Source organism: Panthera pardus, unplaced genomic scaffold (genome assembly GCF_024362965.1).
Source record: "Panthera pardus isolate Hobbes unplaced genomic scaffold, ASM2436296v1 HiC_scaffold_16, whole genome shotgun sequence".
In the NCBI taxonomy this organism is placed as follows: Eukaryota; Metazoa; Chordata; class Mammalia; order Carnivora; family Felidae; genus Panthera; species Panthera pardus.
This window is the reverse complement of record NW_026526721.1, coordinates 74331733-74347457: the sequence shown is the minus strand read 5'-3', so window position 1 is coordinate 74347457 and position 15725 is coordinate 74331733. Positions and strand designations below refer to the sequence as shown.

Here is a 15725-nt window from a genome sequence, read left to right as displayed (position 1 = left end):
TGGTGCAGAGCCCGACTCGGGGCTCGAACTCACGAACCCTGAGATCATGACCTGAGCTGAAATCAAGAGTCAGACACTTAACCGACTGGCCACCCAGGCTTCCCCAAGTCTAAGTAACTTTTCAAATCCATTCTCTACTCAGCATCCTCTGTGCCAAGGCGGCAGTTGCAACTGAATCTCTCACCTAAGATATTTCAAACACCTCCTGCCAGGTCTCTCCTACTCCCACCAACCTTCCTCCCGCCATGATACAACATTCTTTGGAAAGGTGAATCCTACCATATCATTTCTCATTTCCAGCAGCAGCATCATTGTGTCCACTAGGCTGGCAACACAATCATTCTAACCAATTCTAGCTCCACCACCAAAGATTCTAATTCAGGACGTCTGGAGCAGGGGCTAGGAATCTATTCTTTACAGATTCTTCAACTTGAATCTGGCACAGTTTTTTCAGGGACCAGTGTTTGGGAATCAAAAGGGTAAAATGTGCACTCGTGAGGGTGTCTTATAAAGCCTTTCATGATTTTGCCCTCACCCACCCCTCCAGGGGAATTAAATGCCACCTCTCCCTTTGAAGTTGTCTTTGACTGAGTTTCTCTTTCATCTGCACTCCCACAACTCCATGTACGTAACTCTCCCAGTGGCACCTATTTTATCATACTCTCATTACGTTTGTGCCCCTGGCTCCCCCACTTGTAGGGCCAACTTCATGGCCACATGTCTGAGTAATTCCTCAGCGCCCTGCGCTCAAAAGGGCCCTGAACTTGGCTTAATGCTCGGCTAGAGCCACCCTGAAATTCTTAATAATTGTTGAACAAGGGGCACCTCATTTTCATTTTGCACTAGGCCCCACAAATTATGTACTCAGGCCTGCCCGCTCGACTGTGAACTCCTTTAAAACAAAAGCTTTTTGCTATTCACTCAAAATCCTCGTTGGTTAGCACAGAGAAGTCTTGGCACAGAGTAAGGGTTTGGTAAATATTTGTTGAGTTGATACATGAACGGATGAAAGGATAGCATAAAGGATCTCATAGAAAAATAGTGTCGTATGGCTAATTAACTCCAAAGAATAAGCTCTGTTTATGCTTGGAGGAAAGAGGAGTCGATTGATAAATTCATAAGATGATTGGCCACTCCAAACAAATAACATACAATTTCCTAAGTTTCTTTTTAGATTATTCAAACTGCTTCTCCCTTTAAGCCCTGCTGCCTCCCTATTCTCAGAATGCAAAATTACAGGTTAATGGAGCTTGCAATCATGCTATCAAAGATGCCCTGACTGTGTGTGCCAAGCACTATGCTAAATTCTGAGGCTAGGGAGAAAGGGAAGGGGGAGGCTAGAGAAAGGTGAAGTAAGCAGGGTCCCTGTCCTCAAGAAGCAATTAAATCTTACCCCTCAAGAGTTTATGTCTGAGATGAGTTGACTTCATGGGAGTTCTGCAGCAATGAATCAAGAATAAACACACTAGACTTGGCCAGTGGCCCAGCTTCCTGAACACTTCAACTGACAAAATGTCTCAGTCTGAACACAATTCCCCCACTATGAGATCTGTGGGTTCACTAGTTAACATTGGCAACCGACTCGGAGGTGCTCACGGAGCATAATAAATAAATGGCTATTGAGGTGGGGGGGGGGTGTGCTTTCGCTTCCTGGTGTTAGAGAAGAAAAGACGAACACTGGCTCTGAAAGTGAGCCAAATAATTGGTGAGGACAGATGTCCCTTGCTCATGCTGAAGGCACGACAGGGCTTTCAAAGTGGCAAAGACCACACACCACCCTGCTGCCTTATTATGCGCTCATCACAGCACTGACTTCTTGCCGTTCTCAGAAACGACATGGAAGTTCAGAAAGAGTTTCTCTTACTTTTCCCCACTCACCAGGCTTTAGTTATGCAGTCTACTCGTTGCTATGACATACATGATAACGTTAAGAGATTGCAGTCAAAAAACTATAAATGCTGCTAAACATGTAGAGATGTACTCAATTTCAAGCCAAGGAAATGCAAAAGTAATACAATAATAAAGTATCATTTTCATATATCAGATGAGCCAGAGTTGAAAAGATGGATAATGCTCAACACTGGCAAGTGGGGTAGAGAAAGCAAATATTCTCTAAAACACAAAACAAAACAAAAAAAATTGCGAGTCAGACTGTAAATTTAGTACATGCACAATCTTATGAGAGGCAATTTGGCATTATGCATCACTCAAAATTTAAACATACATCCCCTTTTGTGCATCAGTGCTATTTCTAGGACTTTATCCTATGGAAATAAACTGACAAATATATGAAAGTACACGTACAAAGTTGCCCATCACAGTCAAAACATTTAGAACTAACACAAGTGTGCCACACGAGGTATTTGCTGAATATGCCATAGTTCATTTAAATACAATTTAAACATTAAAATAGTTATGTGGAAGCAATAATTATCCAAAAGAAAATATATCCATGATATGTTTTTAGCAGTGATGAAAAGGACAGCATAAAAAAGTATAGAGGGAATGAGTCCATTTTTTGTTTAAATAAAATATATCTGTGAATGTGTATGCATGTTTAGAATAGAGTGTGATTGCTTTTATTGTGTTTTGGCATGAGGCATAGTGCAAATAAATGGGTGATCTCCAAATACAACATGCTTCCTGTATTTAGACATGTATCGGGGGGAAATGGAAGTCTTGAAGAAATAATATGTTCGGTGGTATGCTGGTAAATATTGAACAACTGGCCTTCAGGTGGGTCAGGATGTAAGTCCTGTGTTGCATTTACCAATTTCTATGGCATAAATATTCGCAACATTATTCATTTCAGGTTACTGAATGTGGAGTCGAAAGAGACATAAGTAGCACACCATTATGTAGTATTTCCATGATACAGATACACAGATGTAAATAAATGCAACAGTATAGATAATAGTAAAGTGTAGTAAAAAATTACTAAATTTTATATGTTAGATGAATTTTGCGTATGCACTTTTTATAAGTCTAGAAAGAGAGTCAACAATACTGATCATGGTCTGAGTGGAAGATTTATGAATCCTATCTACTTCATTTTTTACACTTTTTTTGTCATTTCAATATTTTTATAGTAAACATGTTATGTTTATAATCAGAAAACAACTCAAGGGTTGATTTTTTTTTGTATTTTCTAGAACCTAGGAAAGAAAAAAAAATCGGGGAACATTACTTTCAGAAACAAGTCTCGCTAGAATAAAACACTTCCCCCAAAGGAGTATGGTTTCATTAGGGTGTAACTAAGAATAATGGTAAGCAATATTCTAATCAATTAAAGCAGGATATCTTTGTTAAGTCACCATGTAAGGAAATGAGCACTCAGTATTTCGAAGATGTTTCAAAGCATAAATATGTAACAATAGAATTCAAAGGAATTCGAGCTCCCCGATGGTCGGATACTCTCCCTCTACAATGGAGGAAACTTAGTCCCAAGACAGGGAGAGGTTTTCTCAAAGTAAGCACTACAAGGTCTAAGGGAACTCAGTTCCTCTCTTTATAAATGGTCTCTGTAGCTTGTGAATAGAAGTGTACATTCCTTCCTTGTCATTATTTACTGAGATGAGATGACCTCATTTTGGGGGGTAGTAGTCATTCAATTGGTTAATTGTTGAAGCCCTGACTCTTCCTTTGTTTAGATAATAGGAGCTTACACTTACCTAGAATTTTATACTCCTCAAAACCCTTCCCCATAGCTTATTTCAGTGGATCCTCATATGAGCCCTGTGAGACAGATAGGGCAAGAAGGACCACTCCTATTCAACAAATACGGAAACAGGCTAGAGCAGCAAGTGGCTAGCCCAAGGCAAGTGAGAGCTGGGCCTCTGGTCCACTCGAGGAGGCACTGCCTAGGAGTCAGTCATCTGGAGGAACCTGTTCTGAAGGTTACTCCCCCCCACTTTCTTCCTCGTCCTTCTAACAAATTCTTTCTTCTCTTGTCTCCTGTCTCATTTTGCACTTAAGAAATATTACTTTCATATCACCTAGAGTTGCTCTTTAGTTCTTATTACTTTTATTCTGGAATGGAAGACAGTCCCAGGCATCTTTAGGCCTGGAAGTATTCTGGTTATTCATTTGACATGAGGGCTAAACCCCCGAATGTTGTTTTTTCTTGAAATTTGAAGTCATTTCTGTCATTGAAGGAATAACTTCTGCAAAGGTCCAAATAATGTATATTATAAAGCAAGAAACTGTAAACAGTTTGGGGTGACATATTTGTAGATAATTTTTTGGCTTTCTAAAAGGGATTAAAATTGAAGTCAGAAAAGATGGACTTATTCAGGAAATACAAATCTACAAATCATATATAACAAAACAGATCCTAGAGGATCGAAGATCACACGTTCTCCCAAGCTTTGTTATATCAAGGGAGGAAGTGTGATCTGTTAAGAGTACAATGTCCTCGGGAAGGATTGAAAAAGGTATCACCAGGCTATGTTTAGGTCCAGAGGCAAAAAGAGGTACCAACTTAATTCATATGGTATCTCAGCTCCTGGACTTACTGGCTGATGCAACCTTAGACAGGTAAATTCTCAGTGCATCAATTTCTTCATCTTTAAGGTGTGATTCATAGTAGGTACCTTACGAAGTATAGTAAAAACCAAATTAGCTAGTGGCCAAGAAAATACTGGGTAAACTCACTCTCACTATAAAAATATGTGGACTATCTTTTAGATATCTTAATAATTTTGGGGGCACCTAGGTGGCTCAGTTGGTTAAGCGTCTGATCTCCACTCAGGTCATGATCTCATGGTTCATGAGTTCAAGCTCTGTGTCAGGCTCTGTGCTGACAGCTCGGAGCCTGGAACATGCTTCAGATTATGTGTCTCCCTCTCTCTCTGCCCCTCCCCTGCTAGTGCTCTCTCTCTCTCTCTCTTTCTCAAAAATAAATAAACATTAAACAATTTTAAGGCATCTTAATAATTTTTGTGAGATCTTGCCATTCACAACATCATGGATGGACCCTAGAAGGTACAGCGCTAAGTGAAATAAGTCAGAGAAAGACAAATACCACATGATTTCACTCACATGTGAAATCTAAAAAACCAACCAAACAAACAAACAAAAACAGGCTCATAAACAAAGAACAAACTGGTGGTTGCCAGAGGGGAAGGGGTTGGGAGAATGGGCAAAATGGGTGAAGGGGACTAAGAGGTACAAACTTCCAGTTATAAAATAAAGAAGTCATGGGGTAGGAAAGTACAGCATAGGGAATATAGTCAATAATATTGGGATAAAATTGTATGGTGACATACGGTAACCTCACTTATTGTGGTGAGCATTTTGTAATGTATAGAATTGTCAGATCACTGACAATGGAATGTCCACCTGAAAATAATATAGCATTGTGTGTCAGTTATCCTCTATCATAAATAAGTAAAGAAGTAAATAAAAAATAAGTAAATACATAAATAAATAAGAGATCTTGATAATTTTGGAAGTTTACAGCTCTGGGCACAGGGAATAGAGCAGTGAGTTACAAGGGACAGAGTCAGACACAGCAACAGGCAGGTGGCCAGGTCTCTCCAGGCGGAACAAGATGGAGAGCCCAAGACTGCATACTAATGGCCGCATCTCCCCATTAGGGAGACTGCTGGCCAAATGACCGCTCTCCGGGAAACACAGAGTGCCTCTCCATACCAAAGGCTGCCTCCTAACTGGACTTTCAGAGGCACACAACATGAAGTTGACACCCTGCTGCACCAGGCGGTGCCATTATGAGGATGAACTGTGAACAAAATTGCCACGCCGCAATGTGTAGGCTAGAGTAGCAGGACGGTGGTTTCCCTAGCACTAGGAATGTCTACTAGCCAGTGGATGACTCTGAATGACTACTGAATGACAAATTGTCAAAGAGCAGAAATGAGAGTATGAGAAAAGAGTGGGTGTGTTTCCATCTGAGGATTTGAGGGAGGAGCCCCTGCCTTCTGGCGAAGGGATTCCAAGATGAGGGTCAAATTTTCAACTCAATATGGGGAATAATAGAAGATTCACTCCTCAACATAGGGTCAGAAGGTCATCTCTAGTGATATTTGCTTAGGGCCTAAAGACACTTGTCATTCGGCAGAGTCAAATCCAAAAGAAGTAAGGAGATGGTTAAGAAGCCCATGTAGATTTGGGTGCCTTTTATTCCCTTATAATTTTTTCAGCTTTGATAGCAAAAGGGATCTACTCTTGAAGGTCCAAAAAATGTTGTTGCTATAGGAACAGGTAAGCAGATTAGACTTGAAAGACCAGTTTAGGAACAAAGAATTTAATAGTCAGAGCTAAAGCAATTAACCAAGAAAAATTTTAAATAAACATCTTTTGGGTTTCTTATTTATATATTAATTCCAAGAAGATAAAATACTATTATAGAATGGGAGTATCACATTTTAACATTTTAATTACACCATGACTGGTATAGACTATACTTACACAATCAGCAGAAAGGCCTTATTAATCAGAAGTACACATTTCTAACTCTCTCTTGATTGCATTGTAATTGACAAATACAGCTTTAAATTCAGCAAGAACATGAGAATCATCTTTGATTTTCCTATAGTTCCTCAGAGGAGAACACATCTAAAATAAAAGAGACAGTGAACTGCAGAAAGTTTTTTGTAATCAATCTCTATACCTAGAGACATACAAGCAAAATTGTAGAAGTAAACAGCGAAGTGTGTAGGCTGATAATTGTTAATATTTTATGTTTTCCCAGTCCAACATTCTTTGTGAACACAGATATGTGAGAAGAGAGTCAAAGACTCAGCAGCACTCCTACCTCACTGTGGATGTTCTGTTTCTTCCTATCAAGGAATACACTGCATCCCAACATTAGGGATTTGCTGAAATCATTAAAGTTCTGAACAGAACTTGCTAGACTCGTGAGGCTCAAAAATGCTTCATAAAGTGGCATTGTGCTTCTCTCCCTTTCTGTTTCATTTAAAAAGAGAACATTCTTGATAAAATGAATACAGTGTTTTCATTCTAGCAAATTTCTGCTGTCAGAGATTACATTTATGGGACAGAGAGACTTTTTGGACACTACCTTTTCTCACATAATACCAGAGTCAAATTGCAAAGAAGCATGTGAATGTCTGAGAGAGAGTGTGTGTGTGTGTGCATACGCATGCGCATGTGTGTGCATGTGTGCATGCGTGTGTGTGTGTGTGTGTGTGTGTGTGTGTGTGTGGCAGGGGACAGTATCGGAGGCTGGGGAATGGGAATAGGAAGAGGGGAGTGTGGCTAGAATCTTACCATTTCATTCTCTTCTCCTTCATTGAGCAGAGCGTGCTGGCCCTTCTCAAAGTGGTCCCCCATGAAAAAGTGATTCCACTCCTCCCTGGCCTTCCTGAACAGGAGCCTCCGAGACCAACCTGCCGAGCCACCGCAGCTAGCCAGCTGACTGAAAGAGTTAATGATTCTCCAGGTTAAGACTCCTTCTTGTGCACACACCTACTCTCGGCAAATGACAATACTTAGCAAACTGAACTCCTCCCACCAGTCGCCCTCTGCTCGGAGGAATTTCTGCCTTGCTTACAGCATTGTCTCAGAGCAGCTGTCCCCAAAGAGGCTGCTCCCATGCCGGTCTTTTTGTGCCCAATTTACAGGGAAAGAACTCATTGCCTGCCCAGTGCCTGCCAGCATAAGACATCTGACTGCAAATCCAACAGGACAATGCCGAGTTGGCAAGACCTTTCCGAGGAGTGGGGGAGCGGGCTCAAGAACTCCCAGGTCACTGCTTTATTCACAGAGGCTAAGGAATTGGGGTGGGGGGTTGGGGAGGGGTGGCTGACAGAGCTGCAGATTTTATTTGATTACTGAAAGCCCCAATCCACCAGCTTTTAATAGTATCCTCATTCATTTTGCTTACAAAAGGTACAAATTACGACTAATCCTCTTCCAAAGTTATTTGTAATCACATTTCTTTGTGCATGCAAAAATGTTCTACTCAATGTGTATGTGGAATTGAGTTTACTTTTGGGAAAACCATAGAGAAAGAAGAAAGGTATAATCAAACTATTATATGTGGTCTCCTCTCACTAAGATATTGGTGGTTAAACTCTTGAGGAAGTCTAGAAATAAAATATTCACATGACTATGTGGCAAGACTCATTTTTTAATTTATCCACACCTTCATTCAATATACATAATCTGAGCACGGGGACTGCCCATATAAATCAAGTGATATCTGCTACCCTCAGACTGATGTCAGGATTCAAACGTGCAAATAAATATGATAGAAGGAGGTTTGTTACTATGAAAGCTGGACCAGAAGTCTGAGAGAGCTGTCAGAAGCCTCAACATGGTGTAGGGGAACACACAGCCACTGTGGCTCTGGAGAGAAACCTGGATCCCAGCTGCTGGTCCATGCTCTGTGAGCCATGTGATTATTTAACCTACAGGAGCTGCCTCTTCTCATCCAGTAATTTGAGGCATTGAATGAGGACTTGGGAGAGCATATTGTACAGCTCTGATCAAGTGCTGTTGGTGTCATTAAACTAAAGGTCCAATATAACAGCAGGTAGTAGAACATAGTGGTTAAAGGTGTGTGCCCTGAACTTGAAGAGCCTGGGTTTCAATTTGGGCTGTGAACCAAGATGGCCTAGTTCTGCCATTTTAGGATAATATGTGTCATAAGCTTTAGAAAACCATTATTTCCTCACATAAAGGTGATGATAATAGAACTTACCTGAACTAGAACTTCCTAAAACTGTTGTGTGAAGAACAGTACAAGGGAAGAAGTATGTGTTCAATAAAGGAGAGTTATTTTTACCTTCACCGTGTCCACTCACTCCTTCAAGCTACAACTCTTGGCACTAATATCCCCAACTTGACCCTAGTAGCCCTAACAAGACCACGACTAGGGGTGCCTGGGTGGCTCAATCGCCTAAGAGTCAGACTCTTGATTTCGGCTCAGGTCATATCTTATGGTTCATGAGATTGAGCCTTACATCAGGCTCTGCATGTTGTCAGCTGTGGATCCTGCTTGAGATTCTCTCTCTTCCTCTCTCTCCGCCTCTCTCTCTGTCAAAATAAATAAACAAACTTAAAAAAAAGATCAAGACTAAAGTGTGTGTGTGTGTGTGTGTGTGCATGCACACACATAAAACCTTGATCAAATGATAAAGTATCAGCAAGATAAACATAAAAAATACTAAGCTATTGTAATATGAATTACAAAACATATGCATACTGTTTTGAGTTTCCAAATATCATTAGCACACATTTCATCAAATAAATAGAAGTGAAATTAGCATTTCACCACAAGATCAAAATACAAGGAGTATGGGATTTTGGGGGGGGAGGGGATGAAAATGTTCCAGAATTAGACAGTGATTTTTGGCTGCACAACTTTGTGAATATACTAAAGTCCACTAAATTGCACACCTTTAAAGAGTGAATTTTGTGAGTGAGAGTTATCTCAATAAAAAACTTACCTCACAGAAAGGTAAGTGAACACGTTAGAGCTCCAGCAGGCAGTCATTCAAATATGTAGGAGAGAGATGATTACAATGAGATTTCAAAGTTTGCACCAACTGATGGGGTTGAGTGTTAGTATGTAAAGTGGTGATAAGCATCCTGATGCCAGAGTGCAGGTAAGAGAAGAGGGTTTCATTCTCTTGTCCATAATTGGTAATCCTTGCACTGGTACCCCTGGCTGGGATCCTCAATACACTTGGCAACTCGGGCACCACCGTGAGTGAGGATGAGTGTGCAAATGATTAAGAGTTCAAGGAAAGCCTTCGCCCAAACTTATGTCACTCAACAAATCTACTCATGCAATAACAATATTGAAGCCAAACTTGAATAGCAAAAGAAGTCCCTAAGAACACGAAACATTTTTGTGAAACCCAGGGAAATCTGTAGGAAATCATCTCCAACGACATGGTCCAGTAGAACCGACGACTGTGAAATAGTGACAGTTTCCTCACGTTCCTCCAGGAGTTCTAATAGTAAAACATCCCAGTGCCCCAATGGCAGTGTGACTTATGAGCAGTGATCTTCCAGTATATATACAGGTTCATGTGCTATATACAAAGTGTTCTGCAAGGAATGTTGCCTTTATTTGGCTAGGAAAGCCTCTGTGTGGAGGAAGCATTTGAGAAGGGCCTTGAAAACAGACAGGGAAGGAAGGTCTTAGCAGGTGGAGATGCTGAAGCCTGGACTGGGAGTGGGGCCACTCCCAGAACAAGAATGTGAAGCAGGGGAGCCATCAGAAGGAGAGGCACACAGCTTTGTCCAGGGTGCATTCATCACCTTTCCTGTAGCCAGGCTGTGTGACGGAAGAAGAGGAGAGCGAGATGTGGCAGAAAATACAGATCAAGGCCATTCCAGGGAGGTCTTGAATTTGAGGCCTGGGTCTGGACTTAATGCAATGGGTAATGACACAAGTGAAGGCAAACTGGTTTCATAAATACACACATTTTTTTGTGATCAGCTCCTGTGTAAATATTATAGGAATCATTGCATCAGCAGGTTCTAAAGTGATATTAAACGCCTTTGGAGAGTTCCCTTGAACCCTCTAAGTGACATCCTCAATTTCCCTGTTGGAAAGTTTAATTTTTTTGTTAAAAAAAAATTTAATAGACTTTTTTTTAGACTAGTTTTAGGTTCACACCAAAATTGAGCAGAAGGTACAGAGATTCCCATATACTTTCTGTGTATACACATCCTTCCCCCCTATTGTCAACACCCAGAATGATGCATTTGTTACAGTCGATGAACCAACCTCAACACATCATTTTCACCCCAAATCCAAAATTTACATTAGTGTCATACATCCTATGAGTTTTGACAGATGTATAATGGCATATATATCCACCATCACAGTATCATACAGACTAGTTCCACTGCCCTAAAAATTCTCTCTGCTCCTTATATTCATCCCTATGTCTCTCCCAACCCCTAGCAACTACCGATTCTTTCACTATCTCAATCATTTTGCTTTCTCCATAATGTTATACTATTGGAATCATACAGCATGTTGCCTTATCAAAGTGACTTCTTTCCTTTAGTAATATACATGTAAGTTACCTCCACGTCTTTTTGTGCCTCAATAGCTCATTCCCTTTTATTGCTGAATAACACTTCACTGCCTGGATATACCATGGTTTATTTATCCATTCACCTCCCAAGGACATCTCGGTTGTTTCCAAGTTTTGGCAATTATGGATAAAGCTGCATACATTCATGGAAGGACTTTTGTGTAGACACATGTTTTCAACACGGTTGATAATATTGTCAGGGAAGTGCAAATTAAAACAACAATGAAATATCACTACAAATCTATTAAAATGGCCAAAATTGATAGCACCGACAACACCAAGTGCTGACAAGTATGTGGAGCGAAAGGAACTCCCATTCATTGCTGGTGGGAATGCAAAATGGTGCAAACACTTTGGGAGACAGTTTGGGGGTTTCTTTTTGTTTGTTTGTTTGGGGGTTTCTTACAAAATTAAGCATCTTACCATATGTGTTTCTTGGTATATACCCAAAGGGGTTGAAAGTTTAGATCAGTCTTTCTCTTCCCAGTTTGCCTGTTCAATATTTCTATTCTGCACTGCAGGTGCCTCACACATGGTGAGAAGAGCAGATATGGATTTGGTGTGGTCTGAATTCAAATCGTGACATTTTGCTGACAGTTTCCATTTATTCATTTAATACTTATTTGATTGACTTCAGTATATCAAGACCTGTACTAGATGAAGAACAGAGATTACTAGAATACACCTTTGAAGAGTGAAGTGTGCTGGAAAGCAAGACCAACACTAAAATATAAATTACAAAACATGTGCTAAATACAAAGGAGTGGCAGAGGGAGTCCAGGTAGAGAATGAAGCCGGGAAGGCTCCGTGGAGGTAGGGAGCTCTATGCTGGCCTAGATCAATGGAGATGGCTAGGGAAAACATTACTGGAAAAGGAGACACAAAGCAAAGGCACAGAGGAGTTCTTGCACAAGAGCTCCTTCAGAGACTACGAATCACACACATATGCTGATGACCTAGAATTGAGAGGAATGTCTGAAGAAAAGTTGCTTCAGCCATTCTCTGATTCTCCCTCTGCACTCATTTCCTCTTAAACATTTCATCTCCAAATAAGAATGAAAAAGGAAAAAAAAGAAAAGAAAAGAAAAGAAATAATTAGCTACTTCTTGGTTGATCTGGTATCTCAGCTTGCTCTCATTTATCCCACGAGGATACCCACTGCTCTGAGCAATTCTCAACCTCTTTGGGTGTATATAACAGATGTTAAATGGAAATAATGGCAGGACTAGTTTCTGCCAGCACTGTGGGGATGCTGATACTTCTCTAGCCTAACCCATTTAGACGGTGTGAAGATAAGTGGTAATAATGTTTCATCATATATTAATTTCCACCTTTCATCTGAGAACTCCATAGCATATTACAAACATTATTCCTTGCAACATCTCTGTGAAGTACAGAGGTGAGTAATATTATTGCCCCCACTTGAGAGCTGTAGGAACTGAGTCACAAAGAGGTCAAAGAACTGTTCAAGGTCATGTGTCCTCAGCATGGAGTAGAACCTCAATAATGTGCAGCCTTTCTGCCTTGTCATTGTTGGCAATGAGCTGCCTCAAGCTTCCTCTTTAGTCCTCATTACCCAAATCTGATATTTGTAGAATACTTGAGACTGTTGGCTATAGAACTTTATCTAAACTCAAAGTTTTACTGTTATTATTAACTAACTTAATCTGCACTAATGCATAATGTGGAAAACTGAAGATGTGATGTCCCAAAGAGGAATTACCTGCCTCAAGGTGCTGATGTGAAGCTCAATTGAATTAATTAATGTTTGTAAAACATTTAGCAACCCTTAGATTAAAGGGTCTAATACAAAGATACAAGGCTTTCCCTTTAATTACAGAAGAAAAGAGCTCGCTAATGGCTATCTCTACTTCTCAGAGGCGTTGTCTCTGATTCTCCCTGCTCAGCACTGGGGTCTGACCTGCTTTAAGGTGGTTTGGGGTGGCTCATATATCCACATTCAGAAAAGCCCCATTCCCGTGCATTCTGTGATTTCCAAAACTAAACTAAAAGATTCCTCTCTAAAGGTAAGGCGGCTTCCCCTCTGTGAAGCTTACCTTGGTTGGCAACTAAGATGATAATTTTAGGTCACGAAAGACAGTCTATTTAGAAAAAAAAAAAAAAAAAGTCAAAAGAGTAAATCCCCAGGCAGAAACTTCATGCCAGTGTACTTAATTCTAAGAACTTTTAAGCTAGAAATTTGAATATAGAAAATAATACATTTTAGAGTGTAACTGTTAAGAATTATAGACTGTTACGATTCAGCCTTAGACATTACTAAATGACCCTCATTGTTTCTTGGGTGAAGAAAAAGTTCCAGGAAGACTGTATAATGACGTGTCCAGGGTTACAATATGCAAGATGGGATTCAACTCAGGGACTTAAGTTTTGTATAATGTACGTCACATAGCACCATACTGCTGTCCACCTTCCGTAAAAGAACCAGAGTCAGATATTTGAAACATTCTCTCTAGAATATTTAAAAGAGAATTTCATTTGAAAAGCTTGATTTAAATAGAAAATTCCAAGGACCCACCAGTTATATAAGGCTATGGCCATATCACAGAATTGTAGGGTGTTTCCCATCACTTGGGCAGGATAGAGAGGGATTGGGACATGGCATTGGATATACCTACTGGGTTAAAAAAAAAAAAAAAAGCTGCGCTTGGGAAACTGATGAAATTGCAGGAGCTAACAAAGGAAGTTTAATCTAGCCAGCAACTGAAACTTATGTCAATCTTTGCTTACAGCTCAAGAGAGCAGTTGGCCAAGGAAGTGGGGGGAGGGACATAAAACAGAAGTGGAACATTTCCAACAAGCTGTTGGAGTCCAGCTATGAGGAACATGGGGCAGGTGATACCTGGAAATCCAGACAGTAGGAAGCTGGCTCCTGGAGTCCGTCCTCTAGTGGCCAATCCCAACCAGAGACTTTGGGTCTGAGGCCAGGTTCCAATACCAAGAGCCTGGCAAGAGAAAGACTAGTACTTACTTTTAGGGAGGATCTGGGCTAAATATGAGTGGCCAGACAGGGACTTGGAACCTAGACTTAGGAATGAAGTAGGAGCCCAATTAGAAGTATCAGGGCACCATTTCTGGTCAGACTGGTAGGGAGTGTGATATTGCTGAGCACTGACGAGCCAGCCTGAGCAGGGTTCAGGACCTCCACCCTGGCCCCAGAATGACCCAGACACAGGGCTGGCCACCTGGTGGGAATCAAGAACGGATCCCGGCTGGAGATGGAAAGAGAGAGACAAAGCTGGGACTGGCTATCGGGCCTCTCTGTTTCCCTCCTCCCTGATGTCCATTTTATGCTTAGTTATTGCTCTCATCAACAAGTAAGAAGCTGCACAGAACATAGGAGACCCTCAAGTAGATCAACCCATGACATTTTGGGAGAAGACTAATGAAGTTCAGAGCTTTGATTTGTCCATATTACACATGTCTTTCAAGGCCCTAAGCAAATGGGTAATGGGAAATATTATTTCCTGGTGAAAAAAGAGAATGGAAAGCGGAAATAAGGCACCCCTAGTACTCAGACACCCCCACCCCCATTAGTGTGGCATCTGAGGGGGCTGAGGTTTTTGAGCTCTCCCTCAAGCCGCCATTAACTCTGCCAAAGACCTCAAATTAACAACCGAGTAAACACTGCGTTTGCCATGCAAATGCAACTTTGAGCTAAATCCTCCAGCCTCCAGCCTAATCTCCGTTCTCTCAGAGGGGGATGGGAGCTGTCCCTGTCTTGGCACTTCCCTCCTTTGCAAGTCCCTGTGAAACCCTCTTTTCTGCGTGGGCCACAGGAGTCTTACTACACTTCTCTCTGCACTGGGACTTGAGCCCGGTCGTCTCCCCCTTCCTCTCTGTCTCTCTTTGGCCCCAGGGCCCTTGTATCTGGCTGGTTGTGTGTCTTGTTGTTGCTCTGTTTATTTCTCATCCACTCTTCAGGAGGCGGCTTAGAACAGCAGAAGTTTTTTAAAACAGTGGTGGCTGTCAGTCACTCCACAAACCTTGGTCCAAACCCAGACCTACCATACCAGAGTCCCTGGGAGAAAAAACACAAGGTTTGACAACTATAGGTTATATTATACTTGCATTACTTTAAAAAAAAAAGGAGAATAAAAGAATAAGCTAGGTGTATAATCATGGCAAGCTGTCTATGATACATACCTGCAAAGTTAAGTTACAGAATGCTGTGTAGAACATTATCCCATTTCTATAACAGCACAAAACATATGTATGTGGGGGTGATGGGGTGTATTTAAGGGTATTAAATCAAAGGAGTCCTTGGACTTGGGATTTAAGTCACTGATCCCCATTTCCCTCTGCCACCCCCCACCGCAAATCCTTGATGCACTGAAACCAGATCTAGCCTTAGATCACACACTGTATATTATGGCTCTACCATTTAATAGCAGTGGAAAAGTTGTCAGCTTACTCACCTACCCTACGCTTCAGTTTTTCACCTGTGAAATGGAATATTACTACTCTATTCTACGGGATGTAGTAAGGATATGTAAGATAACATGTACATGCCCAGCCTAGTGTCAGAAAACTTAGAAAAATATTTTTAAAGAAAAGATACTAAAAATTTGAAAGTACTCAGTCAGTTAAGCGTCCAACTTCAGCTCAGATCATAATCTCACAGTTTGTAGGTTGTAGCCCTGCGATGGGCTTTGTGCTGACAGC

At 41.0% G+C, this 15725-nt stretch overlaps 1 protein-coding gene across 1 annotated transcript in view; it reads right to left on the bottom strand.

The window, feature by feature from the left end:
* The window catches only part of LOC109266595 (probable cation-transporting ATPase 13A4), a 79888-nt gene that overhangs the window by 42402 nt on the left and 21761 nt on the right, over positions 1-15725 (bottom strand). The window contains exons 3-5 of the mRNA XM_053904163.1: positions 9435-10270; positions 7535-9021; positions 7252-7399 (exon numbers count right to left, since the gene is read on the bottom strand). Of these exons, the coding sequence (XP_053760138.1) occupies positions 7252-7399; positions 7535-7641 (255 nt within the window). The 5' untranslated portion in view covers positions 7642-9021; positions 9435-10270. The remainder of the gene's footprint in view (positions 1-7251; positions 7400-7534; positions 9022-9434; positions 10271-15725) is intronic.